This window comes from Rhineura floridana, chromosome 13, assembly GCF_030035675.1.
Source record: "Rhineura floridana isolate rRhiFlo1 chromosome 13, rRhiFlo1.hap2, whole genome shotgun sequence".
Lineage (NCBI taxonomy): Eukaryota > Metazoa > Chordata > Lepidosauria > Squamata > Rhineuridae > Rhineura > Rhineura floridana.
Genome location: NC_084492.1, coordinates 39,747,067 through 39,762,510, shown reverse-complemented (window position 1 = coordinate 39,762,510; position 15,444 = coordinate 39,747,067). Strand labels below are relative to the sequence as shown.

The 15,444-nt window shown below is 51.5% G+C and overlaps 1 protein-coding gene across 2 annotated transcripts; it reads right to left on the bottom strand.

Annotated features, from left to right (window-relative positions):
• Window positions 1-2,458: 2,458 nt before the first annotated feature.
• Window positions 2,459-15,202, bottom strand: DEF8 (differentially expressed in FDCP 8 homolog). Of its 2 annotated transcripts, none has more exons than XM_061594024.1 (12): window positions 15,047-15,200; window positions 12,875-13,009; window positions 11,750-11,850; window positions 11,314-11,463; window positions 10,109-10,250; window positions 8,670-8,834; window positions 7,318-7,445; window positions 6,839-6,952; window positions 6,548-6,628; window positions 6,154-6,294; window positions 3,479-3,588; window positions 2,459-3,352 (listed from the first exon to the last, which is right to left on the bottom strand). In XM_061594024.1, exons 2-12 carry the CDS (start codon window positions 12,996-12,998, stop codon window positions 3,250-3,252), a joined length of 1,359 nt encoding a protein of 452 aa, XP_061450008.1. In that variant the 5' UTR covers window positions 12,999-13,009; window positions 15,047-15,200; the 3' UTR covers window positions 2,459-3,249. The 2 variants fall into 2 exon arrangements, with proteins under 2 accessions (XP_061450008.1, XP_061450009.1); XM_061594025.1 differs by lacking the exon at window positions 2,459-3,352 and adding an exon at window positions 4,695-4,790 and having other exon boundaries at window positions 3,516-3,588; window positions 15,047-15,202.
• Window positions 15,203-15,444: the final 242 nt, after the last annotated feature.

The following is a 15,444-nucleotide window of genomic DNA, read 5'->3' as shown; positions in this document are numbered from 1 at the left end:
CACCGGGCCCGGATGGCATCCACCCGAGAGTTCTCAAAGAACTCAAAGGTGAAATTGCTGATCTGCTAACTAAAATATGTAACTTGTCCCTCGGGTCCTCCTCCGTGCCTGAGGACTGGAAAGTGGCAGATGTAACGCCAATCTTCAAAAAGGGATCCAGAGGGGATCCCGGAAATTACAGGCCAGTTAGCTTAACTTCTGTCCCTGGAAAACTGGTAGAAAGTATTATTAAAGCTAGATTAACTAAGCACATAGAAGAACAAGCCTTGCTGAAGCAGAGCCAGCATGGCTTCTGCAAGGGAAAGTCCTGTCTCAGTAACCTATTAGAATTCTTTGAGAGTGTCAACAAGCATATAGATAGAGGTGATCCAGTGGACATAGTGTACTTAGACTTTCAAAAAGCGTTTGACAAGGTACCTCACCAAAGGCTTCTGAGGAAGCTTAGCAGTCATGGAATAAGAGGAGAGGTCCTCTTGTGGATAAGGAATTGGTTAAGAAGCAGAAAGCAGAGAGTAGGAATAAACGGACAGTTCTCCCAATGGAGGGCTGTAGAAAGTGGAGTCCCTCAAGGATCGGTATTGGGACCTGTACTTTTCAACTTGTTCATTAATGACCTAGAATTAGGAGTGAGCAGTGAAGTGGCCAAGTTTGCTGACGACACTAAATTGTTCAGGGTTGTTAAAACAAAAAGGGATTGCGAAGAGCTCCAAAAAGACCTCTCCAAACTGAGTGAATGGGCGGAAAAATGGCAAATGCAATTCAATATAAACAAGTGTAAAATTATGCATATTGGAGCAAAAAATCATAATTTCATATATACGCTTATGGGGTCTGAACTGGCGGTGACCGACCAGGAGAGAGACCTCGGGGTTGTAGTGGACAGCACGATGAAAATGTCGACCCAGTGTGCGGCAGCTGTGAAAAAGGCAAATTCCATGCTAGCAATAATTAGGAAAGGTATTGAAAATAAAACAGCCGATATCATAATGCCGTTGTATAAATCTATGGTGCGGCCGCATTTGGAATACTGTGTACAGTTCTGGTCGCCTCATCTCAAAAAGGATATTATAGAGTTGGAAAAGGTTCAGAAGAGGGCAACCAGAATGATCAAGGGGATGGAGCGACTCCCTTACGAGGAAAGGTTGCAGCATTTGGGGCTTTTTAGTTTAGAGAAAAGGCGGGTCAGAGGAGACATGATAGAAGTGTATAAAATTATGCATGGCATTGAGAAAGTGGATAGAGAAAAGTTCTTCTCCCTCTCTCATAATACTAGAACTCGTGGACATTCAAAGAAGCTGAATGTTGGAAGATTCAGGACAGACAAAAGGAAGTACTTCTTTACTCAGCGCATAGTTAAACTATGGAATTTGCTCCCACAAGATGCAGTAATGGCCACCAGCTTGGATGGCTTTAAAAGAAGATTAGACAAATTCATGGAGGACAGGGCTATCAATGGCTACTAGCCATGATGGCTGTGCTCTGCCACCCTAGTCAGAGGCAGCATGCTTCTGAAAACCAGTTGCCGGAAGCCTCAGGAGGGGAGAGTGTTCCTGCACTCGGGTCCTGCTTGCGGGCTTCCCCCAGGCACCTGGTTGGCCACTGTGAGAACAGGATGCTGGACTAGATGGGCCACTGGCCTGATCCAGCAGGCTCTTCTTATGTTCTTATGTTCTTATGTAGCAGGGCCTGTTATATTATCTAGCTGCTAAAGCTCACATATGCATTCCCTCCGATATGCTCAATGGATTGTGGTAGGGCAGGGAAAGCCTTCTTGGTAAGGTTGTGTTGTGTTGTTTGGCAAGCCAAAGGTAACAGGACTACTGTGGCACCTGCTTGCCTGGTCCTAGGATAAAAATTGCTTTATGATATTATAAAAATAACCCCATACACAACTATCTGACTGAAAATGAAACCCACATTTCCTCTTCTCACATTCCTCTACAATACACTCATAATACAAGTTGAACTTTCACATGCCTACTCATCAGCTAGGGACCTGCATTTATAAAACAGCTACAACAGATCACACACAGCGTTCACAGCACTGAATAAAGGCCTGTTAAAGACAGTTTACAGATTCAGTTGAAAGCCACTGAGCAGGACACAGAGCAAAGATGAAGCTGTTGTATTTGCACCTGAAGCACCAAAGTTCAAATGGAGACAAAAGGACTAATGCCATTCTGAGAATGAAACCCAGATAATTACTGCATAAGCTTCAAATTCCACCACAAAGTCTCAGCTACTTGGACAATGTGATCCCAAGCTAATTGGTGTCTCTAAGCAATGCCACTAAGCTATTTGCCCTCAGTTGTTTGGTCACAAACTATCTTGAATAGCCCCCGAGAATGCAAGATTGAAGCCTTTGGGGAGAGAAAAAGGAAGGTAATATCTTGGCAGAAGACGACAAATACACATGAACGGTCTGTGCAGGCAGAGCCTAAAATCACAGCAACACAGCCAGATTTAAACACAGCTTTATTTAAAGTGATTTTAGTGCTCATGATAATTTACTGTGGCCCCATCCATCTCCTCTTTGTGGGTGTTGGGGACTGTTCCAGCTTCATGATCCCAGTCCTTGCATTTGCCATCACCAAAAGTCATGGGGTGGTGGAGGAGAAAGGGGCATCTGTGTCTTTGCTCTCCCTATCTCCAGCACAGATGTACATCTGCATCTAAGTCAGAGGGAATGACTTCTAGATATCATCCCTATGCCCCACCCGCCCAAGATCATCTTCCATGCTGATGGTATCATTATCAAAACAGAAGCCACAGGGCATTCTCAATGTCATATGCCAGCACAAAATGGCAAAGTTAACAAGCAACTGCCAAGGAAAGCTGTCATTAATCATTTCCCATGACAGTCAGGCAGCCCTTTCTCCAGGGTTCAGCCTGGCACAAGCTGCCATGAGCAATCCGTGGCCCAAAAGCTTGTCCTCCTCACACCTCAAAACCTGAGTCCTGTGGGGCAGTGCTCTTTTGACCTCAACCTCGCAATCCCAGGCAGAGTCTGCTCAGCACATGCCAGACTTTGCAGTCTTGACAACTCTTCCAGGGAGGGAGTATAGGACTGAGGTTCAACACTTGCCGTGCGGCATCATTTTCCAGATTTCGACAGCACATTCCCAGCTGCACAACTGTAAGAGGTTCCCTTCCTTGCCAACCAAGGCTGACCTTCTCCCAGGCAAGTACAGGTGAAACTGGCATGCTGGGCACACCATATTCCTTTGTGCCATTTCCCTCACATCACTTCTATGCCTGCAGCTCCACATTGGGGTCTCTGAGCAGTGATTGCTTTCTCAGATTGAGCCGAGCACACTTGGGACATGTCGTGGAGTTGTCGTAATAACAGTCCCTGCAAGAGGAGACACAAGGCCTTGTCAGTTTCATTCGTCTGGAGGAGAGAAAGGTAGCTAGCTCTAGCTGGCTCATTTACACCCTTATATTTAGCACAGGAGAACTTTGGAGCTCTGGTGCTCACCTGTGGAAGACAGCCGAACAGTCCATGCACATTGAGGTGTGGCTGTCAAAGGGGAAGAGCACATCCCCCTCCTTGCAGAGCTCACACACAAAACCCTTCGCTTGGCACCGCTGTGAAGAGAAGAAAGGGAGACCAGTGAGTCACAGTTCTAGCCTCTGCCTCCATGGATGGGGGTGTTCAAGGGGCTCATGATTACACCACAGAGCAGGTATGGGGATCCTTTGGCCCTCCAGATGTTACCAAACTACAACTCGCATCAGCCTCAGTGAGCACGGCCTTTGCTAGGGATGATGGCAGCTGTAGTTCAGCAACATCTGGGGATGCTCCTGGATCCATCTTTGTTGCTAGAGGCCCAGGTGACCTCAGTGGCTAGGAGTGCCTTTTATTAACTTCAGCTGGAAAGAGCTACGGCTATTTCTGGACTGGGATAGCCTCACTGTTGTCCATGCACTGGTAACCTCCAGGCTGGAGTACCGTAATGCGCTGTATGTGGGGCTGCCCTTGAGGTTGGTGCGGAAGTGTCAGCTGATGCAAAATGCAATGGCGAGACTGCTCACTGGGGCAAGGTATTGCCAACATATCACCCCACTGCTGAAAGAATTGCATTGGCTACCTATTAGCTAGCGGGCTAAGTTCAAGGTTCTAGTTTTGGTGTACAAAGCCCTATACAGCTCGGGACCAGGATACCTGAAAGACCATCTTATCCCTTATATACCCAGCCGATCACTGCGCTCTGCAGGTGAGGGCCTCCTGCAGATACCAAGTTATCAGGAGGTCCATTCCACACAACACAGGAAATGGACCTTTACTGTAGTGGCACCTGCCCTGTGGAATTCCCTCCCCTTAAATATTAGACAGGCGCCATCTCTGTTATCTTTTCGGCTCCTATTGAAGACCTTCCTCTTTCAACAAGTCTTTATGTAGAGACCTTATCCCAGTCTGCATCTGTGATGGAACTGCTGTTTAATATGTTTTTAAACCTTTTAAAAATATAATGTTTTTAAAGCTTTTTTTAAAAAGATGTTTTGTTTTAATGTATTTTAAAGTCTGTTTTTATGATGTTTTAAAGTGTTTTTAGTGCTGTTGTTTGCTTCCCTGGGCTCCTGCTGGGAGGAAGTGTGGGATATAAATAAAAAAATAAACAAACAAACATCTGGAGGGCCAAAGATTCCCCACACCTCCCACAGAGGTTGCTTGCTTGCTAGCTACTGAATACCTGTGACACTCATGCAGCCACACAGGGGAGCTAAGCTTGGAAGGGAAGAATTTCATTTTCCACAGCAGCAAAAGGTTCTGGGAAAATGCAGTTTACCTGCAAGAGAAGTGCTATCTCAAATAAGAAGGACATGGTAGAGGTCTTTCTTTAATATTAAGCAAGTTATAAATATTAATAAATAAAATAAAATTATACACGAGAGAAAGAAATTTTTCTTCCTCTCTCAGAATACCTGGACAGTGAGTGTTTTAATTTGCTTAATGCTGAAGGTCAGTACAATATCACAGGATACTATAGCTTGGGATCACCTGACAGACAAAAGATGGCACAACATTAACGCAAAATAGGATGTAAGGAATCCACTACCACAAGATGTGACTATGCCCAATAAGTTTAGAGGGCTTTAAAGAGGGATAAGACAAATTTGTGGAGGGACAGAACACTGCCAGTTGCTAATGATCACAATAACACAAGAAGAACCCCGAAGCTGGATCAAACCAAAGGCCTAACTAGTCTAGCATCCCATTTTCCATAGTGGCCAGTCAGGTGCCTCTGGGAAGCCCCCAAGCACGACGTGAGTGCAACACAGCACTCTCCCACTGTTGTTCCTCAGCAACAGGTCTCCATGCATATGGGCCCTCTGACCCTGGAGGTAGCACGTTGCTATCATGACTAGTAGCTAGGATGGCTGGATGTGAAAAGGACAGAGCACCTTTTAACGGCTGATCAGAAGAGGCATTATTATTATCATCAACAACAACAACATTTAGATTTCTTACCTGTCTTGCACCCTAAAGTCCCAGGGCATGTCACAACAATTTAAAATTGAGTATTAAAAGCAGGTTAAAACAAATTACAATCACAGGGATAGGGTGGTCCTCAAAACGTACATCTCAGGCCAGGGTAAAGAGGTACTGTCTTCAGCATACAACAGAAACTATATAATGAAACTGCCAGACACAGCTGTGTGGGAAGGGAAACTAGTGGGAGTTGCCACAGAGAATTTCCTCTCCTGGGCCACCAGGAACTACCAAGAGCCCTGCCCCCTCCAGCTGATCTTAACACCTGAGAGGGTCTGTAGGGAAGGAGGTGGACTTTCAGATATTTGGAACCTAAGTTGCTGAGGGCTTTAACTGCGAATGTGAGCAGCTTGAACTGGGCCCAGAAACGAATCGGCAACTTAGCAGCTCCACCTTGCCATGCATGACTTGCTCCACCTGCCGAGACTCAGCTGTTTAAGGTTCAGGAGCCTTGTCCTCTTTTGCATCTGGCCACCCTGATAGTAGCCACTGACAGTCTTACCCTCCATGAATTTGCCTACTCCCTTTTTATAGCCACCTAAAGGAGTGGCCATGCCCACATCTTGTGGCAGCAAATTCCATACTCTCATGATGTGCGGTGTGAAGAAATCCCTGTTCCTCTGGATGCCAGTTGCTTCCTACCCACCCCCATTCCTCACCTCACAATCCAGTTTGATGTGTTTGGCAAAGAGTGTGTGGATCTCAGTCAGGGAGCAGCCGAGACGCCCAGCATTGATGTCGATCAGGTCTTGCAGCGAGTACATTTCGTCGTTTTCCACAAAGTGTTGCCGATCCTGCAGCTGAAGGGAGAGGACAACGGCTTACTCTTCTCACATGTGAATAAAATGGGGCAGGGGGTGGGAGAGAGGACAAAGCACAGAGCTGCAAGGGGAGTATGGACAGAGGACTTGGGCTGTATGCTGCTCTGTACAGGGGATGTCCTATCTGTAAGGGACGCTGAGCACATAAAGCCAAAGTCTTGTAAGTACTTCCCCCATTTGGCTTAAAATGGACACACAGAGAACTCCAGCTGACCGGCAGGTCTCTCCTAACCTGGAGCAGCAGCCGGGCCTCCATGGCTTCCTTGCAGGTGATGAAATATGGTTTCATGAGGAGAATGTCCTGGCGCAGCTTCTGCAAGGGAAGCGGGGAGAGAGGAGGAGAGAGGGAGAGAACAGTGCTTGAAAAACTCAGCCGGGCAGTCCTTCCCCAGTAATAGAACCTCTCCTTTGGGTGCTAGCATACCTGTACAAGACACATCACATCCAGACCCCAAACACCCCCAACTCCCACAAGAGGTTCCAGGCTGAATATACCCTCAGATCCCCCCCCCAACGCGCTCACCCGGATCTCCACCAGCTCCTCAACATAGTTGAACAGAAGAGGGTTGATCTCGCGCAGCTTGAGCACTGGCCGCGACACCATCAGGGCAAGGTAGCGCATGGTGCACCGAGATACCTGGAAATCACAATCACCAATCAAGGACGGACACCCTACAACAATGAGGAGCAGAAAGGGGAAGGCCTGCTTTGGCCCCAGTCTAGAACGTGCCCTTGGACTCTGATCAGGCTTCTCGCTGGCCTGGGTGGACGGAGAGAAGGGCATGAGAGTGTGTGTAGAAATGAGGCTCCTGTACAAAGGTACAATTTACATCCTTTGCTCCACCTACTACCAGCATGCGGCCCCCAGGTGGTTTCCCAGAAGGGAACATGGCCCTTGGACTGAAAATGGTTCCCCCTCCCTGTTGTGCCCCCTCCTTGTGGCTCTCCCGACTTCTTTTGGCAACAAAAGACTTTTGGGCCTGGCCGGACTGGCCCACGTACCTTGCGGGGTTCAAAGTCCCAATTGTGGATGACCCTGGCAGGGATGACAGCCTGGTCGTTCCAGTGGCAGTTGCTGCAGTAATAGAGGCCAGTGTAGTCGCACTGCCGGGCCTCGCTTGGAACTCCCCCTGCAGCGAGACAGGCGGAAAGAGATGACCACGTCAACGTAAGCAGCACTACTATTAAATCCCAAACAGGTCAGGCAGACATCTAAGCAGCCCTGACAACAAATGAGCACTGATGGTTGGAGTCAGGCCACTCATCCACCCAAAGCAGTCCTGTCTAACCCACCCAGAAAAAAAGCAGCTCAGGGGTCTTTCCAAGGCTTCCATTGCTGGATGTTCTTTAAATGAAGGTGTCACGGCTCAAAGCTGGGATTTCTGAATGCAAAGGATCTGCTCTGCCACTGAGCTGCATTTCCAACCCATTCCATGATGCTTTTTCAGAGCCCTTGCCAGACCAAGGGGGTCTTTCTTTCCAAGCCTCAGAGCTCGGAGGGTAAGGACTCGATAATGACTGCAAGGACTAGCCAAAGGGCCTGGATGTGTGCAAGCCATACCAGGGACTACTGCAAATGATTTCTACAGAGGGAAGGCAGCATGCAAACTGGGGACTGGACTTGATGGCCTCATACACCTCTTCCAGCTCTACTTTTCTATGAACAGCAGAAGCTGCTGAAATGCATGCTAGACATCATCTGGAGAATCTTAGCATTCACAGTCTTAAAAAATAATAATGAGAAAAACATGAGTCAGACCAACCCAGTGCCCTCTAGATGTTTTGGACGACACCTGCCATCCCCCCCAGCATCGTTTGGCCATGTTGGCTGGGTCTGGAGGGAGTTTCAGTCCAAAACATCTGCAGGGCATCAGGTTGGGGAAAGCTGAATTTAAGCCCTCATGGCACGGCTGAAGTCTTGTGCTTGGAGAGGTCTCAGAAGCTGGGTTCTGGAGGTCTGGGTCAGAGCTGGGGCCCTGGACCTGGCTAGCAGGCCAAGTCTGGCAGGGTGGCTAGGATCCCCCACCTGTCAAAACAATAACGTGGCCCTCTTTTCCTGCACCATCAGCGATCATTGGGCTCGCAAAGTGCCATGCGCTGTGAGCTCTGACAATCAGCTGATTGTGGGCAGTTGCAAAGTGCTGTGCAGAGGGATTTGCAGAGGCTGCTTGTCAGCTGATTCTTGGTGCCTACAGACCCCCTTCGGCCCAGCCGCATCTTATCTGCCGCACACCTGATGTGTCGCATCTATCTGGGAAGAAGGACTTGGCTTAGCCAGGCGGGGAAGGCCTGGCAGGCCTAATTTGGCCCATGGTCCCTGGATAGTCCCCAGCTGGCTCCATGCCCACACTTACGGAGCGAGATGGGCATCCGGCATTCAGCACAGCGGTAGTCCTGGCTGTCCAACCCCATCTCGGGGCAGATGCTGAGCTCGTACTCAGCCTGGTGGCTGACCTTGGAGCGCACACATGGCTTGGTGATGAGGTCCAGGCACTTGCTGTGGCAGCGATAGGAACAACCTGGGAAAGAACGAGAGCGAAGCATGGGGAAGCCGCAGTGCCCCAACAGCAGCATGCCACCCACACGCCCTGTCTCCTCTCTAGAGGCCTCTCCAGAGACACCTCATAGCAGCAGCAGCAGCATCTCAGATTAATTCACTGTGGGCTTCCCTTGGTGCAAAACCAAATGCAGGCTTCCAGCCTCCTAATTCCTGTGGCGGGGAGTTCTACAGGACAGGCAGTGGTGCATAAAAAGAGACGATATGCTTGGTGGGTAGAAGAAGGGGCAAGCCCCACAACAACATCTTCCCCATTTAGCCTGAGATGAAGTCGCTGTCCTTCTGCTCCCCGGTCAGCAGAACAAGGAGGGGTGTTTACATCCGCTCCCTCCTAAGGGGGCGAGGCCAGAACACCAGTAGGTTACGTCGGCAATGAGGATTTTTACTGCAGGGTGGAATCTAGGCCACGCCACGTCCAGAATGAGAGCACATTTCAAGCCATTGAATTTCTGTCTAGTACACACATACAATCTCCTTCTGTTGTTCCCAGAATCTCGAAGTGGGGAAACCTAGTATGCTTCCGGGGGCTGCTGGGCTCCTGCTCCCACCTGCTCCAGCAGCCAGTATGGCCAGTCATCAGGGAGGATGGGAGGTGGAGTCCAGCAACAGCTGGGAGGCCCACACAGGCTCCCTAACCCTGACTTACAAGAATGCAGCAGCCAGCCCCGTAAAATACAAAGGCGGCGCCCAAGTGAGGACCTCCCTGCAAAGCACAGCGCGGCCCAGGAAGCTGGCAGAGCCCAGCCTTGGTCCTCTCCTTGCTCACAATCAGAGTGGGATTGGGGGCAGGCCGCCTGACAAGTTTGGGTAGACTTCAAACCGTCTAGGGCCAGATCCTGAGGTCCCCCACTCCCCACAGTAGGCCAGGGCTGCCCAAATGTCAGCCACCTGACGTCACCACAATGCCAGGTGACCCATTTTTCCTTTGCGGTGAGGTTGAACTCAATCTGAGCTGCAAAGGGAGATCCCAGCCAACCTGAGCCAGGCTTGGGTTTCCTGCCAAATTTAAAAGGTGCCACATATGAGCCCCATTTACCAATGAAAATCCGCAGCACGTTTCAAGGCACCCAAATTGTTCCTTTTCAGCTACATCTGTACCTGCTCCATACCTGACACCAGGTGCAGGGCAAGTGAGTGTGCCTTGGGGAGAAATGGCCTCACAGGCCAAATCAGGATCCTGGCTAGGCTGGAGGTTCCCCTCCGCTTGCTGCTCTAGGGGAAGGAACTGCTTCTCACCTGTGCAGGTGTACCAGGTCTGGAGCAGCCCCCAGATGATGGTGCTGCACTTGTCACAGGTCTGCTTCACGCTCTTGCTCTTCTCCTTGTAGAAGCGGTGCTCCAGGACCACCCTGATGTTGGGCTCATCCTCACCCGGGTCCTGCAGCAGAGGGAAGCAGGCAGGCAGGCAAGCAGTAACGTTCAGAGGGCTTTCGGCCACTGACCCCACCAGGAGTCTTATGGTTTCATCCCCCTCCCCAACTTCCTGAAGTGCAAGCCAGAACATTAAAGCTACACCACCTAATATACACCGGGCTGCAACACTACAGCAGGCGGAATTGTTTAAAGCGGGGCGGAGGGGGTGCTCTCAGGCTACAGGTCCCACCGTCCCTGACCACTGGGCATGCTGGCTGATAGGGCTAATGAGTCCAGCAACATCTGGAAGACACCAAGTTCATTGCCATTCCAGAGGATCAGAAAAGGCAGCAAGAAAGATGTGTTAAAAACAGGTGGATTTTAAACAGAGAGACAGTGTGGCATAGTGGTTTGAGTGTCAGACTAGGACCTGGGAGACCCGGGTTCAAATCCCCACTCAGCCATGAAGCTCACTGGGTGACCTTGGGCCAGTCATTGTCTCTCAGCCAAACCTACCTCACAGGGCTGTTGTGAGGGTGAAATGGGGAGGGGGAGAACCATACACGCAACCTTGAACCCCTTGGAGGAAAGGTAGGCTATAAATGTAATAAAATAAAATAACATTGTGAATATTAAAGCTCTCTACCTCTGTTTCTTTTCGCTCCAGAGCTCACGTCCAAATGTTAGACGTGCTGGAGCTCAACCTTGCCAAGGCCTGTGCCCTCCAAGCTGGAAGCCGCTCTCTCCATATTTGGATGGGGGCTTCTCTCCTCTCAGACTGAGGCTGAGCTACAGCAGGTGGGTCTGAGGCCTTTGTGCAACTCATGGCTGAGCAGAGATTCAACGTGCACATCTGAGGTCCACAGCAACCTCGCATCCAGTGGAGCAACATGGCTCTCATTGTTGTATGTTGCACCTGCAAGTTTGCAGCCTTCTACAAGCTTGAGCTAAAGCAAGAGAGAAGCCCTGGCTTTGTCATCCCTCCATTTCACCAGCTTCCTCTCTGACAGCCGGAAGATCCCAGAACTCTATTCCCCCAAGCCCACCCCATAGCTTGGTCAGGCCCACCCTCTAGCCGGTCTGCACACCTTCAGCTCTTGGAGTTTGAGACGCAGGTGAATGAGCCGCACGACAGCATCTTTTTGTTTCTCAGAGTTATCGGGGAGCTCCAAGATCCTCTGCTTGCACTCCTCAATTGCCTGCCGCAGCTGCTCAATGTCCGAGGCCAGGAACAAGCCCTGCAAAGAAAGAGCAGTTCATCAAGGGATGGCCAATGGCCTCAACTGTCTGCCCCAGGGCCAAGCGGTCCAGGCGGGGATCTGCCATGCTAGGGAGGCAACGGAGTGCGCTGGCAGTTAAGCATGTGGGGTGCAAATGGGGATTTGCATTGGGGATTTTAAATAGTGCTTTTCTCCAAATACATAAAGGTTTGTGGTACAATTTAGGGCGGCAACATTCTTCCGTTTGAACCACTGCAATAGGCCAAGACCAAAACGCAGCAGCAGGGCCAATTCCTCCTCTCACCACTGGGCGCGAAAAGTGGTCCTCTGCCAGTCCCAAGTCCATGGTGCGCTCCGAACAGCGGAACTCAGACTCCTCCTCAGGGGACAAGCCCAGCCTCAAGTCTACCAGGAGGAAAGAGAGGCAGAAGGTGAGAATTGCAGCCTTCCTTCTTGTGTCTCCCCACTCCCCCGGCTCTTGAGGCAGCAAAGTGAGCCTGCCCCATAATAAGAGGCCGCCCAAAGTTCTGCAAGAGAGACTCTGCGTCATGGAGAGTTGCTACATACAGCCACGTCTACCAGAAGGACCTGCTGTAGGGATCAAAACTGTCCCGTCTCACCACGTACCATAGCTGGCCAGCTGCCAGCCTCCGGCTCTTGTTCTGTGGCTCGGAGCCTCCCTGCCCCCTCCTCCCCTAGGAAAACTAGCTACTGGCCAAGGAAACGTGCTCCAAGCTGGGACAGAACTCATTGCGAGAAGAGTTGGGCCTGCCCACAGAGCAAGGCTGAAAGTCAGGAAGGCCAGCGTTGAAAAGGGGCCACCTTCCTTCTCCACTGAGGGCAGAGAGCAGCAGGCCAGCCTCGATGGAAGCTATTTGGGGGATGAACAGTGCCACCTCTTCCCCACTTAATTCAAAAAGCCACAGCCTGCTGCTTTCCTCTACTCCCACTAGACCCAAAGGCGTCTTGGTGAGAGGGGTGGTGGCACTGCGGTTATGTGGGGCTCCGTTTTCAAAAATGGAAGGTGCCCGCGCTCAGTGGTTGACCACTTCCTTCACATGCAGAAGGTTTCAGGTGCCATTATTGGCACTTGCCAAGGAATGTAGGAAGCAGGAACAGACAAGGTCAGAGAACTGGGCAGCCTGAACAGACAAGACTGGCCCAGGTGGGCCAAGGGCCTAACTCAGTTGTAAGGGAGCTTCATATGCCATGGGGTCTGGCCCTTAGTCTTGGGGTGGAAATGCATTTGCCCAGTGAAAAAAAGAAACCCTCTGCATGTACACAGAGGCACCCTCTTCTTAAGTGCTTCATGAGCCTGATTTGAACCCGAGTTCCAAAGCCAAGCTGTTATGGGCCCCACCCCAGGGGGAGGAAGGGCGGGATATAAATTTAACAAATAAATCAATAAGGATACGAGTGCCTGGCTCACCTTTCTGCTGAAACTCCTCTCCAGCTTCCCTAGTCTTTGGGTCATGCTGGCTTTGCAGCAGGGCCTTGTTGAATGGGTTGAGGTGGCCCTGCCGGAAACGAGCCAGCTTCTCATCATATTCCATAGCAGTCTGACCTGCCAGAGCCACACAGAGGACAGGGTGAGGCACAACAGGTTAGGCTAGGCAGTCCCAGACCCAGAGCAGCTTGGCTGTTGCCTTTCAGGTCTCCACACTGGCAAAAGCCACTCAGGATGGTGTCCCTCAGATGGCATCTGCCTTCAGACAGACCTTGCCAGCTTCTCAAGCTTGTTTGTGACCCAGAAGGAAGAAAAGCCGGTTCTGCAGCCTCCACAGGCCACGCAACAGTTCCTTGCAGAGTCATGCAGGCATCCAGCGACAGCTCTTGTGCATCAATCATGTGTCACCCCTTCCTGCTCAATGAGGTCATTGCTAGTATGTTCCTGGAATCCCCAAGAGCTCCAGAGGCTCTGGTGCCAGGGTTAGACATCTCACCCAAACTTTGGCCAGTCTTCCCAACCTGGAGCCCTCCAGATACCTTGGATTCAGCTCCCAACAACTATGCTGGCCGGGGCTGATGGGAGTTGTAGTCCAAAACACCTGGAGGGCACGAGGTTGGGGAAGGCCGGCCTAAATGGGCAAGTCCACCCACACTGTATGGAGCCAAGCTTAGCCTACACAGCTTCAGAGACCATTTTTCAAAACACATATGACTCTCTGGCCTTCCTCTTTGGGAACTGGACCTCTGGCAACTCTGACAATGAATTATGAGCCGGATCACATGACTGTTGTTGTTATGTGCCTTCAAGTCGATTATGACTTATGGCAACCCTATGAATCAGCGACCTCCAAGAGCATCTGTTCAGATCGGTTATCTAGGGACTCAGTGTCTGTGGGCGTGGGGTGGCTAGGGAGAAAACCAGATGAAGGAGTTTGAAACTAGTTGTTATCCTTGCAAAAGGAAACTTTCTGCAAGGTGATAGCTATGAAAAAAATAATACACCTTTTTAAGTGTCTTGCTGTACAAATCTCTTTCTACCATTCTGTTCCAACTTTTTAACTGAGATTTGGGGAAGAGCCTCCATTAGCTTTTCTTCCGTCAGGTGCCCTAAGGAGCCTTTCAAATGACATCATCCAAAGAGTCATCTCCATTTTGCTAGGTTATTAGCATCTTCCCATCACTAACCACCGGAAAAACCACCCAAATGGCATGCAAGAAACCCTTTTCCACCACAGAGACACTGATAATGAAGCTTCAGGGCTGTCCAGGCCAGTTTAGACAACATGTGGATGTTTTTTTGCTTTTTTTAAAGCAAAAACAAAAATGCATACAAATGTACATTTGGCACAGACGCAAAGACAGGCAAGGAGGTTATTTCCAGACCCCACAAGCAGTGGAAAAGAATCACTGTGGGAGGCAGAAGTTCGTCTGAGAAAGTGCAATGGGCTGACAGTCTCTGGTATTGCCTCCCCCAAGAGCCGTCACCTGTCACCTCTTGGCCTGCAGCTGGATTCTCTGCAGATAGTAAACCTTTCACGTGGGAGAGAACGAGACTGTCAACCTTGCAGGTTGCGCTGTCCTGAATGGCTTTTCCCTTCATTTCTCTCTTACGGGGTGTTAATCTCCCACCGGCTTCAACTGGCTTTGCTCTCTAACGTTTTCGGGCGCCACTGCAAGAGGCTTCCCGCTGGTGAAAGAAAGCCAAGCGCGGCGGTGACAGGCGGTCCCACCTCTTTCGGGGAACGCCCCAAGTGCGGCGGCTGGGCGCCTGCCCCCCAGGGCCGCCCCACCCGGAGGGCTTCCCCCAGCGAGCCGGACGGCAGCTCCAGGGAGGGCTGAGGGGCCCTCTGGCCGAGAGGCGGGGAACGCGATGCCGGCCGGGGAGTCCTTTCGCTTTCGGTAGGCGCCCTGCAGCACCCCGACCCCCCCCCGATCGAGCCCCCGGGAAGCCCCTCCAGCCTAGCAGCGGCGGCAGAAACCGAGGCACGGAGCAGGCAGCGGGGAGCGCTCTGAAGCCCCCAGGCCACGGCGATGGGCACAGGGACGGCGGGCTCCGTCCTTCCCCCACGCCCAGGGAGCGGGGTGGTGGGGCCCCGAGCCGGAGCGGGGAAGGCCGAGCGGAGCCCCCGGTCCGGCCCGCCGCGGTCCTTACCTGCGCACCCATGGAGGGAGGGCCGACCCGGCTGCCCGCGCCTCGGCCCGGCCGGGACTCGCCGCTTCCTCCGTTCGCTACATTGTAGCCCGGAGGGGCGCCGAGCCGAGCCCAGGCCAGCGACGAGCGCCGCCCAAACCGCCCGCCGCGGACCGGCCCGCGCCTGCCCCCGCGCGGCCTGGAGGGCCGGAGGGCGGTGAGCTCACCGTCCGGCAGGGGGCGCCTCAGGGCAGGGATCAGGCCGGTCCTCGTCCTCCGCCCCTGCATGCATGCACGCGCAGCCCCCCCTTCTGCGTCTAGAATCGCAAGGCAAGCCCCCGTAAAAAGAGACCTTGCACCTTCCTCCCCCTCCCCACAACACAGATGGAAGCAGCGACGCCTGGTTGTGGCGGGGGGAG

Bases quoted from the DNA above. Each gene is read 5' to 3' on its own strand.
- DEF8 (XM_061594024.1), bottom strand. From the start codon at position 12,998: ATGGAATATGATGAGAAGCTGGCTCGTTTCCGGCAGGGCCACCTCAAC. The intron at 11,851-12,874 runs GTGAGCCAGGCA...TCCTCCTGGTAG, and splicing joins AGAGGAGTTTCAGCAGAAAG to ACTTGAGGCTGGGCTTGTCC. The intron at 3,589-6,153 runs GTGAGGAATGGG...TTCTCTTCACAG, and splicing joins ACATCAAACTGGATTGTGAG to CGGTGCCAAGCGAAGGGTTT.